Here is a 15,672-nt window from a genome sequence, read left to right on the forward strand (position 1 = left end):
TTTTACTTAAGTAAGCAATGTGAGTACTTTTTCCACCATTGGTTAGCGGAAGTTCTAGCCACTGTTACAGCCCTGAGCCCATATATTTAACCCTATATACTTTGTTGTCTGGTGTCCCCCTGGGATCTATAATAGGCACCCTCCTTTATTCCCTGTACTCCAAACACCAATCTACAAGCTCACTAATGCGTCCCAATAGAGACGCTATGGTTCATGTGGTTAAGACATTTCCTATGGCTCATGTACTCCAGATGGTGCCATTTGCTGTTCTATCCACTAGAGGGGGGCAGTGGATCTTGTGTGAACTCCATGGTGTGCACTGACAGTACATGTTAAATCCATTTCCTGTGTGATGTAGGGCCTTCCTCACACCAGAGCATAATGTGCTGAGTCACAAGCCCAAACTAACCACTGTGTTTCTGTCATAACATTATAGGAAGGATGAATTGCTCTAATGTCCAGCTGGCCGTGGAGTGGACTATGAGTACAGTATGAGTACAGTATGTGAATGGAGAGTCAACAATGACAAAATGCTCACCTCCTCCAGCTGGCTGTGGACATGCTGAACGATCAGATCAATGGCCACCATGTTGCCACCACCTGACACAATGACCAGAAAGAATTAAGATTAAACAAGGGTATATTTGTCACTCTCTCATACAGGCAGCAATGGTACTTGTGGTTAGAGTGTCCGCCCTGAGATTGGGAGGTCGAGGTTCGATCCCCGGCCGGGTCATACCAAAGACTATAAAAAAATGGGACCCAATGCCTCGTTTGCCACGACACATTTCATTGTAGCACCACCGGAAGCGGAAATATCCGTATCTGGAGATTTTTGTTCCCATCCGCCTCCCTGTGTGTCTACAAACAGTTTAACGCGCGATTTTAAGGTATTTAGCGAGGTCTGTGGCGACGTGAAAAAAACAAAAAAACAACAATAAATCGCTGGCACTGGTGAGTACATTATGATATTAAACTCTGGCATGGAATGTGTTAAGACCGGAAACACATTGAGATAATAATAATAATAATACCTGGGATTTATATAGCGCTTTTCTGAATACTCAAAGACGCTTTACATGTTGAACTAAATAGAGCAAGATAAAACAAAACAAAAACAAAACAACTTTAATAAGAGAATCTAGAGAATAAAAAGTTAAAAAGTTAAAAGGCTGCAGAAGGCCAGGGAATAAAACAAAAGTTGAATGGCAGTTGAAAAGGTGGTAGTGGATCAGGCTAGGTGGGAAAAGCAGTTCTGAAGAGGTGGGTTTTGAGGGAGGTTTTGAACACGGCAAGGGTGGGGGCGGTTTTGATGTGAGGTGGGAGTGGGTTCCAGAGGGTGGGTGCTGCAACGGAAAATGCCCTATCACCCCAGGTGTGCTTGTTTTTTTTTGGTGGGGAATTTGAGGAGGTTGGCATCGCTGGATCTGAGGGAACGGGCGGGGACGTGGTTGTGAAGGAGGTCGGAGATGTATTGGGGTGCCTGGTGGTTGAGGGCTTTGTAGGTGATGATGAGGATTTTGAAGTTTATTCTGTGTTTGACCGGGAGCCAGTGGAGGTCACGGAGGACTGGTGTGATGTGGTCTCTGGAGCGGGTGTGAGTGAGCAGGCGGGCGGCTGAGTTCTGTACATATTGAAGTTTATTGAGGGTTTTGGCGGTGATACCGTAAATAGAGATGGGGGTCCGCGGCCAAATACATTCATTTTGGGGGTCCTTGGCATGGAAAAGTTGGAGCGCCACTGATATAGCAACATACTGTTAGGATTTAGAAAAAACTTTTAGACATGTATTTGGCCGCGGACCCGCATCTCCAAATGTTTCGTTTCAGAGGGACCCCCCCCCCCCCCCCCCCCCCAGAAGCAAAGATTTGAGTTAGAAATGTTCGCCTCAAAAAAAATATGTATTCAAAGATATGCACAAATTTGCACACACACTCACCTCGTGGCACCACGATGTCGGCCAGGCGCATGGTGGGCTCGATGTACTGCTCGAAGGCGGGCTTGACGTACTTGTTGTACTGCTTGATGACGCCCTCGATGTCGCGGCCGCGCTCCGTGATGTCCCTCCTCAGCCGCCGCACCAGGCGGATGTCCGAGTCCGCCTCCACGAAGATCTTCATGTCCAACAACTGAGACACGACACAAAACAAAAGAGGGTTCAAATATATTATTAACCCATTAGGAACCGGGAAAGCATCTGTGTCATTTTAGATTTTAACCACTTTAACCATTATCTTATACTTTGGCACCGAGTGCCGCGCTATGAGCTTGTAGATCTGCTATTTTTTTTTTAATCATGAAAATCTTAGCAAATCTTTGAATTTTTTTTTTTTAAAGCGAACATTTGTAACTCAAATCTTTGCTTCTGGGGATTCTACAAATGTCTTCTAAATCCTAACAGTTTTTTGAAAAAAAATGATGTTGCTATATACGGATATGACTGACATCACCATAATGTCACTAGCACCGCTGCCAAACGTATAAAGGAAAAGAGATGGGCTATCTGCCAGATATTGCCTTCACAGCAGTCTTTGACATCACAGACATAGCAACAGCCTAAGCTGAATCCCTGGACTGCATTCCTTTGGTTCACAAATTCAACAGAGCATTGTTAATAACCACTTACGTGAACCCTCAAAAATAGTGAATAGTGAAAGGCTCCGCGAAGGGTTTTGGTTTTAAAGTGAAAGAAAAAAGAGAGCGGGCCTAGTATAGACCCCTGGGGGATTCCGGTCAATAAAATAGGGTTCAAGTGGGTAGTTCTGACCTGACATCCTGATTGCTGTCCCACTGATCCAGACCACATTTTATGTTCATTCGTGTCCCGTGTTGTTCTTCACGATGGAGAACATGTGGGGACGAGTCCTCATGGAGTCCTCGATGACCATTCTCTCCCACCCTGCCACGTACGTCAAAGTCCTGTTACAGGTCGGATACGAGCCTCTACCCCCTACCCTTGGCAGCAACCGAGTCTACAAGCTACCGGGAGCTTTTGCTTACGCAAAACACATCGCCAAGGTTGACGGCAAAGCAGGCCTGTTTAGAGGACTGGCACCGAATCTGTGCAGCGGTGCCCTCCGATCCATCGTACACGGCGCGGTTCTTCAGGAATGCCTGAAAGGGGACCGGTTTAACGTGCTCGGGGACGCCGAGGAGGGCAGCGCGCCGCACGCCGTCAACGAGACGATCAAAGAGACCGTCGCTAGGTCCTGTGCCATCGTAGCCACGCACCCCTTCCATCTGATCGCCGTGCGCTGCATGGTCCAGTTCGTCGGGAGAGAGACGAAATACGCCGGCGTGTCTGGCTCCGTCCTGACGGTCTACAGGGAAGCGGGCGTCCTGGGCTTCTTTGCGGGTTTGACTCCCCGCCTCGTCGGCGGGGTGCTGACTCTGTGGATCTGTAACCTGCTGACGCACCTCGTCGACAGGTACTGCGTCGACGCCGACAAGGATCCGAACGATACGTTTTTCGGTAAAAATGTTCTCGGCATGTTCTCTCAGTCGCTCGCCGGTATGCTCACGTATCCCTTTGTGTTGGTGTCAAATCTTATGGCCGTCAACGACTGCGGCCTGGCTGGAGGCCGGCCTCCCCGTGCCCCCGTATATCCCACCTGGGTACATTGCTGGAGCCATTTAAGCAAGGAGGGTAACATGAGCAGAGGAGGCATGCTGTTTTGCCGCACTCTTCGAGCAGGAAGGTTTATGTACTCGGTGGAGAAGAGCATGTTTCTGCCAGTCAAGAGTCATCTCTGATGTATCCATGAAAGCGATTGATCATGACAATAAAAGGTTCTTAACCCATTAAGACCTGAGGTGTTTTGAAAGTTTTGAAATTTTGAAACATTTTGAAAAAAAAAATCTAAAACATTTTCTTTCAAGATTTTCTTTTTCAAGATTTTTTTCAAAAATAGCAGATCTACAAGCTCATAGCGCGGCACTCGGTGCCGCGCTATGAGCTTGTATATCTGCTATTTTTGAATAGCCAAAGACATCTAAAGTGACACAGATGCGTTCCAGATATCAATGGGTTAAACACTGGGAGAGTGACAAACAATCCGAAAATGTCTCTTCATTTGATGATGGCAGACTGAAGCAATAGAGTACAGAGGTCCTGACGTCACTCGTTCGTCCCCTGGGTCGCGGAGGTGATTTCTCTATGGAGAATAACACTGGGTCATCTTAGAATCGTCTCATATAAGAATTGTGGTTCAAAAATAATCAAACTCTGCGATATTGTCAGGGAGGTGGCTCTGTATCGTTTATGATAGTCAGTCACTCATATTTGATACAGTCTGTTTCTGGCAAAAATTCGGCGGAAGTAACATTAGCGTTTTCTCGCCGTCAGTTGATGCTTCATATCCATAAGATCATTTGTTTATTTTTGGAACGCAGTTCTTTTTTGATGCAATATTAAACACGTCTATGGGAATTAAAAAAAACACGACCCAGGTAGGATGCGTAAATTATGTCAGACTTCGGTGCTCTATAGGCCACTGGGGGGTTGCCTTGTGTTTTGTAGTGGCTGGGAGGCATATATAAAAGACAATCGGTAAGATAATCGGCTGGTTGTCTAAACTGGACTCAAGAGCCGCTGTGATGGCATCAAGCAGGAGGTGAACCGATATGACCCTTGGCAAGCCAGGGAGAGGGAGATTCAGAGGGGATGAATATGTGGGACGTGCTTAACTGGGTTGTAAAGGCAGTTAAGGTTGCTTGGGTATCGCTATTGATGGAACTGTCTTATCCTGGGGGATCCCTTTGATCCTGGCCACTGGGGGGGGGGGACCGGTATCCAACCTCCACGGACCTCACTCGGTTTAACTGCTCCTGGAAATGTCTGGGGACCGTCCGGTAGGCCAGAGTGCTCTAGGAGGCCAATTGTGGGTTCATGATCATAACCGGGGGGGGGGGGGCTGACCTGGATCTTCACCGTCTCAGACTGCCATTTCTGACGAACCTGAGGGTTTGGTAGGTCCAGTACACAGCCTGTGCCTCCATCTTCGTACGCTCAGCATGTTTGACTCATCATACTTTACTTGCGGTGCTGATGCGTCCCGCTGCCCCATGAGGAGGACATTTGGATGAGGTTTCTTTTAAGGAGGTTTGATTATATATTCCTGCTAACCCTTTTCCCATGTTCTCAAGGTCGCTTTACATTACATTAGTATTGGCACCCTTGCATTTTTTTCAAGAAACACAAAGATTCTTACAGAGATTTGGGATTTTTTAATATTTTTTTGGCATCAACATATGTACGTATTTGGCCCCAGAATAGGAACGCCAGGATTAATATCGTTCCTGTCGGGGCAGAAACCTCCTATCGCCATATTCTAACGCTTTGAGTTTTTTCGTAAATTAACGACCTACTTTGAGCATACTACAGCGTCACACAAAAGCATCAAAAGTAGCAGATCCGTTTCGAGCTTGCGGATCTGCTACTTTTGCCGTTTTTGAATTTGAATCCTGAAATGTACCAGTTTTGGACATATGAGGTTTCCACCCGACAAGAGACGATATACGCTCAGGTCAGTGGACAGTAAAATCCTACCTTCAACAGCTCTTTATCTGCGAAGGCCATGATGCCCTCAAAGATGATAACACTGGCTCCATAGACTGTTTTCTGCAGGGAGGAGGAGGGGGGGGGAGGAAATACAATGTGTTTCATCCGTTAATCCTTTGCAGGAAATTCATTTTACATAATCATGAGCTATCACTGTAATGCACTGTATGCACAGTATATGCTTTAAGCTTAGACCTAGCAGCATTTGAAATAATTTTTAATTTTTTTTAGAGAGAGAGAGAGAGAAAATAGCCGATCTACAAGCTTACGAGTATTCTGTATTTTCGGTATTTGGGCGAAACAAGCTGTAGCATTAAGTAGATTAATATTAAGTTGTTAACCAGCATGATCGATTTAGTTGATTATAAAAAACATATTCCGATTTATTTTTCGTGTTGATTCGTTGATATATAAAAGTAAAAAAAATGATCAAAACAAGCTTCAAAATTGAAGATAATTAATAGAAAAAGTAGATAAACGTGGATAAAAGTAGATCGATAGAATAATTGCCGAGAAAATAATCGATAGTTGCAGCCCTAATATCAACTAGCCTGTGTAAATGTACTGTACACACAATGCATAATAACAACAACAAACAATACAATAAACAATGCAATATTTGTAGACACAACGTGTGAACTGGACAAAAAGAGCCACTGGCCCACATATGTGTGTGTGGTGTGTGTGTGTGTGTGTGTGTGTGTGTGTGTGTGTGTGTGTGTGTGTGTGTGTGTGTGTGCTAGTGCACGGTAAAATCCTCAGTGTTGATGCAACTCTGAGAGTCTATAAATGGAACCAAGGGTCCACTTGGTTCCCTGTGTACACTCTCAGAGTCACATTAGCACTCAGCGTTTGACAGTGTAGTTACATAACGGTGGTAAATGAAACCTAGGGCCTGCCGTCAGGGCCAACAAACTGATGACCTCAGGGCCCAGAGGGGGGCCATGCAAAGGTCTATCTATGGTTGACCCTGTAATGGGATCAAGTTCAACAGTTTACTTACTGGCTTACTGACGCTGACGATTACATTGTGAGCTTGCAGATCGGCTATTTTCACCAAAGTGCTTGCCTATTTTCGCAGAATTCTCACTAGTCTCTCAAACCAAGCAGCTCTTCCACAATGTCTTAATCGTAGAGATTCTGTAACTCCACCTCGCAAAAGTGTGACAGGAATGTGTTATCTGTATCATAATTTCTGTTCCATGAAAATATCGTTTTTAAAATGATCTTATCTAAAATATATATTTTCCCCTTATTTCTTTTGGCTAAGCAGCGAAGAGAGAGGGTTCCCCTAATTTCGTTTCTAGCAGGACTTTTTCATAATAATAATAATAATAAAAATATGTGACTGCAAAGGCGACGGAAGTGGGCGGGAGGCCGGACATCCGCTTTATCTTCTACGCATTTTCAGCATTTCCAATGTACGGGGCGGCAAGTTGCAGGGAAGCGTCGAAAGCCGACCGAGCAAGAGCAAGCTCGGTCGAAGGCTTTCGACCGTCGGATGGCAGCGGGCTTGTTGTTGAAAAAGACACAGGCTATATTTAGCATCATAGTAGCCGTCTGTCGGTGTTGTTAAAGGACAACATATTTTGTGCCAATAATTTGTGCCCCACAAGCAGGGTTGCCAGATCTGCTTATTATAATTTCCCCGCAATGTTATATTTGAAAATAGCCGATCTACAAGCTCACAACGCGTCGCATCGCGACGCGTTGTGAGCTTGTAGATCTGCTATTTTCAAATAGCTGATGTATATGTTAAAGTGCTCATGTGGCCCATCGTCGCTTCTTTTGGGCTGGTTTTCCTAGACCTGGTTGCTTGTTTCTCTCACAGAATCTGGCAACACTGCCCACAAGGTATTTGTGTAGTTCATATTTTTCAAATCGCTTTTTTCAAATGTTGTCGTGAGCTTGTGGAGAACTCATTTTGCCGGTGACACCCTGGAACCCCCCCCCCCCCTCAAGGACCCCTGGGGGGTCCCCGGACCACACTTTGAGAACCACTAGTGTATACAGTGCTGGAATTAGTGGTTTTACCACCGGGCCATTTCTTGGAACAGGTTGTGTTTATGGTCCCTCAGAGAGGAATTTGTAACAACATCCACGGCCAACCTTTCTTCAAACCTGTCCATGGTATGTTGCCGACAGACTTCGGAAATAAAGCGATATAAATCATGAGCGCAGTGAGTATCTGACCAATCACGCACGACGCTCAGCTAGCGGAAGTGTTCGGCTAGTCGGAAAAAAATATTGGAGGGGCAAGAACTACCGAAACTAAACGTCAGAAAGGCACCGCCGAAGTTCTTGGGAGGACGTCATTTAGTTCTTATTGACCTGTCCAAGCCGAACAAAGTTCCAGCTCGGTTTGAGTATCCTGCAGACTTAACCCATGAAGACCTGGGACGCATCTGTGTCACTTTTTGATTTGAGCTAAAAAAGCAGTGTTTTACACTTTGGCTATTCAAAAATAGCAGATATACAAGCTCATAGCGCGGCACCGAGTGCCGCGCTACGAGCTTGTAGATCTGCTATTTTTGAAAAATTATGAAAATGTGTGCAAATCTTTGAATATATATTGTTTTAAAGCGAACATTTTTAACTCAAATCTTTGTTTCTGGGGGTCCCTGGAACAAAATATTTTGAGATGGGGGTCGGCGGCCAAATAAATATCATTTTGGGGGTCCTTTACATGAAAAAGTTTGAGCACCACTGATATATAAACATAAGTTTTTACAGAATACTGTTAGGATTTAGAAGACATTGATAGAATCGGCCTCAGGTTAAGGCAGTGGCTCGGGAGGTAGAGTGGGGAATTGCTTGGGAATCGGAAGGTTCTCGGTTTGATCCCCGTCTCCTCCTGTATTACTGTCGAAGTGTCCTTGAGCAAGACCACTGAAACCCTAACCTGTTCCCGAGTGCCTTGCATGGTTTTTCTCCTCTGCTGTGTGTGTGTGTGTGTGTGATTGGGTGAATGTAATGCATATTGTAAAGCACTATATAAACATTTACCATTTTAAATGTTCGCCTATTATTTATGACATGCTAGACGCTAGAGTTGGTGTGATAGACCTCCACAGATGGAGATTAAAGGTCTCTTACATCATAGTTCACCCCCAAAATGACTTTTTCCTATCAATTACTCACCGCATGGAGCCTTGAATTCATGGAGATTTTTTCGTTTTTGTCGCATTCCTAAGACAACAATTTGATGACCGGCGGACTCTCCGAAAAGAGTCTCCATTGAGTCTCCTCCTCCGATCAAATTATTGGCTTAGGAATGCGACAAAAACTAAAAAATCTCCATGAATTCAAGGCTCCATGTGTGTGTGTGTGTGTGTGTGTGTGTGTGTGTGTGTGTGTGTGTGTGTGTGTGTGTGTGTGTGTGTGTGTGTGTGTGTGTGTGTGCGTGTCCTTACCCACTCCTTCGTGCGTGCGTGCGTGGTAAAGTCATACACAGGTATTTTCACACTCTTGCCCAGTTTGAGCTTGCGCAGGGTGTGCGTCAGCAGGCCAAAGTCAAAAGCATCGGGGTGGTCAAAGTTATAGTCGTTGGTGGCGGCCAGACACTGCTGCTCGGGGGACAGCACCTGAGGACAACAACAGTCACAGTATGTCATTGAAGTGACCCTACAGTAACCAGTGGTGGAAGAAGAACTCAGATATTTTTACTTAAGTAAAAGTAGAAATATCACAATGTAGAAATACTCTGTTAGTTTAAAGTTTAAAAAAAAAAATACTTGAGTAAAAGTGCAAAAGTATTGGTATCAAAATGTACTTAAAGTTCCAAAAGTAAAAAGTACTAAAATGTTTGACAATAGCAGATCTACAAGCTCACACAATATTTGCTTCTGCTATTTGCTTCTGAGATGTAGTGGAGTAGAAGTAAAAGTACTGAAAATTGGAAATACTACAGTAAAAGTAAAAATACCTCAAAATTATACTTAAGTACAGTACTTGAGTAAATGTACTTAGTTACTTTACACCGCTGACAGTAACACTGTCACACCGCTGAGGTATCCATCGCTATCGGGCACGAACTCTCTATCATCATATTCTAGCAACGCGTTTCGAGGTTGTAGATCTGCTACTTTTCGCTATTTTTTAATTTGAATCCTAAACAGTTTTGGACATATGAGGTTTTTCCACCCGACAGAGACGATGATAACTGCATTCAGGTCAAACACGTGCACACATATCACCGATCACATTTTGATCTAATGTGCAGGAAAACCGATCTGCAATGAAACGATTCCAAGGACACCTGATTGTTGACATGAGCACATATCTCAGTGCACGCACACACGCGTGCACATACACACACACACACACACACATTCATCTCTGGACGAGTGCTGTTAGCACACCTAAATTTAGGCGGGACAAGTACAGTACATAGTGACCCCCTATGTGTATATGTGTATGTGTGTATGTGTGTGTGTGTGTGTGTGTGTGTGTGTGTGTGTGTGTGTGTGTGTGTGTGTGTGTGTCCAGAAGGTGGCTGTCCATGAAAACTCCAGAGCAGGAATTTGGCACAATGTGAGTGTGTCACTGTGACACTCACACACCCACTCCTGCAGCGAACCAATCACTGTCTCTGTTTCATGACCCAGTGGCACAGCATATCGTTGCTGTCGGGCAGAACCCTTGTATCTCCAGACTTAAACTTTGTATGTTTTTTTTTCATACAATAATGCCTTTACTTTGACCATTATGACAGTGTCAGGCTAAAGTAGCGAAAATCTACAAGTGTCGTATGTGACACGTTGTGAGCTTATAGATCGTATATTTTCAATGATCTTTTTAAAGCGATCGGCCGGTGGATTCTTGTGAAGAATAACATTCTATGATTTTTCAAAGGTTAGTGAAAACACTCGAAAATCGCTGGCAAAGGCAGGTAATGACGAAAATGTTTTTTTCTGGTAGTCAATGAGTTAAGACCTAGGACGCGTCTGTGTCATTTTTAGATTTGAGCTAAAAAAGCATTATTTTACACTTTGTCTATTCAAAAATAGCAGATATACAAGCTCGTAGCGCGGCACCGAGTGCCGCGCTACGAGCTTGTAGATCTGCTATTTTTGAAAAATCGTGAAAATGTGTGCAAATCTTTGAATATATATATTATTTTAAAGCGAACATTTGTAACTCAAATAATTGCTTCTGGGGGGGTCCCTGGAACAAAATATTTTGAGATGGGGGTCCGTGGCCAAATACATATAATTTTGGGGTCCTTGACATGAAAACGTTTGAAAACCACTGATATAGAAACATACGTTTTTCAGAAAACCGTTAGGATTTAGAAGACATTTTGCAGAATCGGAACCTCAGGCCTCAATGGGTTAAGTGAAGGTGGTTGTCTGTCAGTTTTATAAATATTTAACATATACTGTACAGTTTTATAAGTATTAACAAGAGCTTGTGACTACATAATAACTACAATGGATCCATAGTAGGGAACACAGGTTCTTATTTTTTCCCCCAGATTTGGACATACAAGGTTTTCACCCCACACAGAGACGCTATTAACCCAGACTGGATAGGTGTCCACTGTGTGTGTGTGTGTGTGTGTGTGTGTGTGTGTGTGTGTGTGTGTGTGTGTGTGTGTGTGTGTGGACATGGAGATCACGCACGCTGCCAAAAGGAGGGCGTGTGCGTTCAGCGCTCTCACAGCTGACCCCGGGAGAGCAGGACAGATGGTTTGGACTTGAAGGAGAGGAGACCTACATACGTCCCAGAGGTTGGGGGGGGGGGGGGGGGCTTGGCTTGGCTGCCAAAGCCACAGTTAGTATACAGGGCAGCCTTGGGTTACTGTCACCAGGCCGTGACAGCATTACATAACAAGACCGATGCCTCTCTCCTTTATTATGGAGGACTTGAAGTAAACAATGGAGCTAATTGACTTATTATGGCTTGCATTTAAACCTATGAGAAATGACCAAAAAGGTGACCACACAGTGAAAAAGGATATGCGGTTGCTGGTCAGTGTGCTTTTTTGGGGCAGAGTGGAGCGCTTTCAAAAGTTGAGAATAATTACACTTTTTTTGAGGAATGCACATAATGACTTGGTCCTTGTTATCAGCTGGCCAATCACAATAAACCGTGTCTAGGGATTGCTGGCTCAACCCTCCACAAACAGGTCTTCAAATTGACCCTTTTTTGTTTATTTGTTAGGATCCTCATTAGCACAGCCAGTATTTTCTGGGGTCCACATACGAGCTTGACTGAATTAAGCTTTAAAACGAGCTTAAAGGTTTCATGACGTCAAATTTCAATGTGATTGTTTTAATTTTTTTCTGATCTCAATTACAACCAAAAAAACAAAACTTTGACCATTCAGTGGATTGTCTGTGGTCTGAGGTTTTCTGAATAATTAGGCTCAGAAAAGTGCTGTGATTGGCCCGTGGACTTTGAGGTCACAGTCCATTAATCCCGCCCCCTCTCCTCGCCGCCCCGGTCACTTGCAGAGCCGGTCATCAAATTATTGGCTTAGAAATGCAACAAGAACAAAAACATCTCCACGAATTCAGGGCTTCATGGGGTGTGTAATTGATAGAAAGAAAATAAGTCATTTTAAAAGTCCCTTTTATCCAGACAGAGCTCCTGTATGATATGACCCGTACCACTGCTTTGGTTGGCGGATCTTTCATTTCCAGAAGAAGACGTGATCTAGGCAACGCTTCTTCTTTCTAACAGGCAGACAGTGTGATCACACCCTTCAACAAACAAGAGGAACAGGTCATGACCAGGCCTGGAATTTCATCATTTTAGGGGAAAGGCCAATTGACCTTTGGTGTTATTTGAGGGCACAAAGGCCAAATGCCCAGGGCATGAAGGCCATCAAATATATCAATGATTTTAAGTCCATGGAAGTAATGATAACTATCAAAAGAGTCAAAAGTTCATACAAGCTCATCCCTGGATTAATCACCACTGTCACAGTCACTGCACTTCATTTGAAGATGGGGATGGGGTTTAAGAATCCAGAATCTCAACAAAAGAGACTGGTGTTTATAAACTGTATTGACAGGAAAGAGGTAGAGGACAAAATGGTTCAATCATCTGGGGCAGAGCGGGCAGGCTCAGGGCAGATCATTTTCTGACAGGCAGAAGGCCAAAACTGAGGGGCCATGGCGGCGATAGCCTTCATGATATTTCTACCCTGAGTGATGACTGTGTTGGGAATTATAAACCAGGTGGGGCACTGCACACTGCACACACAGACACACACACACACACACACACACACACACACACACACACACACACACACACACACACACACACACACACACACACACACACACACACACACACACACACACACACACACACACACACACACCTTGTAGAAGGAGTCCATTGAGAGCAGGACCACCCATGGCACATCCAGAGCCTCGATGATCTTCCTAGCTACGGTGGTCTTTCCTGAAGCGCTCCCACCACACAGACCTGAAACACACAGCAGCACAACCAACAAACACATTATTTTACAGTAATGCTATGGTCATAATGGTGCCTTCCCACCAGGGGAAAAAGGGGACAGAATGGGGTGACGGGTCATGCAGGTAGATGACTGGATAGTGCGTCGACCACATAGTAGTCTCACCATTAATTTCAAAAATATTTAAAAATAGCAGATCAGTTAGTTTCAAAATGTATATATTTTTTCCTGTTTTGGCTATAGTACATTATTTATTTTGATCATTGGTACCAGTCATTTCTTTGTATATTTCAGTACTAGGCTCTTTGTATTTAAGTTATTTGTCATATCTGCCATGTAAAAGTTTTGATCCTAAAAGGCAAACAGAAATGTAATTTTGTAATGCAATGTTCAGTGCAAAAAAAACACAGTTAAATCATTAATCACAATTATTTCTATGACAATAAATCATGACAGGCCAAGTTGCATGTCTACAAATTACCTGCCGCCCAAAAATGTGCACACAAGAACAGGATTAGCAAGTTTGTCTGCAGAAGACATGCTAACGTTTCAAGACAGCCTATGAAATGCCTTTAGGTAAACAAACATCGTCTACAGTAGCATTAGCTTATAGAGGCCAGGCCATGCAGCGCACACAAAATACCTGGATTTTGCCTCAAGGAAAACTTCCTATTATAAACAACAACAACCCAAAATGTGTGTTCAGGTATTTCTTTCCTCTGGCACAAGACAGTTGCAATCTTTCCTCTTGGAGTCATGGAGTATCTACGTATCTGTCAGCCCCTGGCTGGGTTACAATGTCGATAATGGGACAGGATGAGCTTGTCAATAGCCATTAGTGGTGAATACAGTATGGTGATTGCTTGTGCGTCCTCCTGACCTGCACAGAGCCAGCTGTTATCTGGTGGCTGAGTGAGGCAATCTCTGCTAACTCACCACGTATGCTAGGAGGACATGTGACTGGAGAGGGGCCCCTGGGCTCTCTCAGCTTTAACCAGTTAAAACCCCACACGTTGTTGAGCGGAGTCCCTCAGGGCTCTATGCTAGTGTATTTTCTGTTTTCCCTCCCATTAAGAACTGAGGCCAATTCTACAAAATGATGAAGGCCAACTGTGGCCGAAATGTTGCACCGTCATGTAATTTATTTTCTGTGTTTTAAAGTAAACTAAACGCTTCAGGAGCAATGCTGTTGTGCAAACTTTTATTCCTTGCCTTCTAAAATCAGTAGTTCTCACACTTTCAAGATTTTTCAAAAATAGCAGATGCACAAGTATATCTTGTACATCTGCTATTAGATCTGCTAATAGCGTAGATCTGCTACTTTTGAATAGCTAACTCTAAAATCTAAAATGACACAGATGCTTTCCTGGTTTTAATGGGTTAAATATCTTTGCTGAGAATAGCCAATCTAAAAGCTTACAACGTGCCGCGGTTGCGATGCGTTGAAAGCTTGTAGATCTGCTATTTTCTGCACAGGTTTTCCCCAGAATACCTATGCTGGGGTTTACTTAAAGGGATATTTCACTTTAAAAAAAACGTTGGGTAATTTTATCGTCTACTCATGCTTTTGTGAGTCAAACTCAATTTTTAGCATGTTAGATTCATCAAAAACACCAGTCCTTGGTTCTGGTGACATCTGGTGCTAACTTTTTTCATGTATTTTTTATATATTTTTTGGAAAATTACAAAAATGTAATACAATAAAAAAAAAAATAAAAAAAAAATGAAAGAAGTAATAGAAAAAACACGGCCCCTCGCGTATTAGGAGGGCAGGGTGAGTCACCAGAACCAAGGACGGGTGTTTTTGATGAATCTAACATGTTAAAAATGGAGTTTGAAGTTATAATGGGTTTGTATAGGAAGGGGGCGTGTCTGATAAAATGAATATCAAATATCTAAATACTGAATCAAGCAACTTAAAAACGGTCTGGGGGGCTCACAAAAGCCTGAGTAGACGATTAAATGACCGATTTTTTTTGGGAAAGTGAAATATCCCTTTAAGTGTTTAAGCAATTGAATATCTGAATACCTTGTCGCATGACAAAAATTGCACACACAAAAAAGCTGTTCTACATGCCCACAATGTGTCATATTGCGATGCATAGTGAGATAATTTTTTCCCAATTTGGGACTCATATTTTGACAATTTCTGAAACTTAGCAGATGCCTTGTAGATCTGCTATTCACCTATTTTTGCTGAATGTTTGCCTAGTATATTATGACATGTTGCTAGGGTTCAACAAAGGGGTTACACGTATGTGGTTCATGTATGCAGCTCAACAGCCGTCCATAACCTGTTGAACGAGGTCATAATTTCACTAGGTACATTATGTGCTGTACAGGGAGACAGTTACTTGAGTCAATACTTATATATTTCATTTTCATTTTTATGAGACACGCCTATGAGACACAGTACAGACTATTCGGTAACACTTGCTATGCATTCCATGTGCATAACACATCATAAACATATTAATACGGCATTATAATCTGCTCATAACCCTGTATAATTAGATTTACTGTGATAATGCATTATACTATACAATTATAAGTTATTATAAGTGGCCATTTGGTACTTTATGATAATTTGATAAGGCTTTATAATCACTTTTATAATGCCTTATAATTCCTGTTATAATGTGTCATAATTACTGTTATAATGCATTATTATATGATT

At 43.2% G+C, this 15,672-nt stretch overlaps 2 protein-coding genes across 4 annotated transcripts in view; one reads left to right on the forward strand and one right to left on the reverse strand.

Moving 5' to 3' along the window:
* The window catches only part of uckl1b (uridine-cytidine kinase 1-like 1b), a 56,757-nt gene that overhangs the window by 16,838 nt on the left and 24,247 nt on the right, over positions 1-15,672 (reverse strand). For 2 of the 3 annotated variants that reach the window (XM_080444408.1, XM_080444410.1), the window contains exons 3-7: positions 12,897-13,003; positions 8,974-9,144; positions 5,549-5,620; positions 1,940-2,129; positions 522-600 (exon numbers count right to left, since the gene is read on the reverse strand). In XM_080444408.1, the coding sequence (XP_080300534.1) occupies positions 522-600; positions 1,940-2,129; positions 5,549-5,620; positions 8,974-9,144; positions 12,897-13,003 (619 nt within the window). The remainder of the gene's footprint in view (positions 1-521; positions 601-1,939; positions 2,130-5,548; positions 5,621-8,973; positions 9,145-12,896; positions 13,004-15,672) is intronic. The other variant, XM_080444409.1, reaches the window with a different exon arrangement.
* On the forward strand, positions 2,842-3,753 carry LOC308097394 (mitochondrial carrier homolog 2-like; the record flags this gene model as incomplete). The annotated part of the gene is made up of 1 exon (XM_080445150.1): positions 2,842-3,753. The coding sequence occupies one exon, from the start codon at positions 2,842-2,844 to the stop codon at positions 3,751-3,753; it is 912 nt and encodes a 303-aa protein (XP_080301276.1).

The sequence above is a fragment of the Gymnoscopelus braueri genome (genome assembly GCF_963280865.1).
Source record: "Gymnoscopelus braueri genome assembly, chromosome: 12".
In the NCBI taxonomy this organism is placed as follows: Eukaryota; Metazoa; Chordata; class Actinopteri; order Myctophiformes; family Myctophidae; genus Gymnoscopelus; species Gymnoscopelus braueri.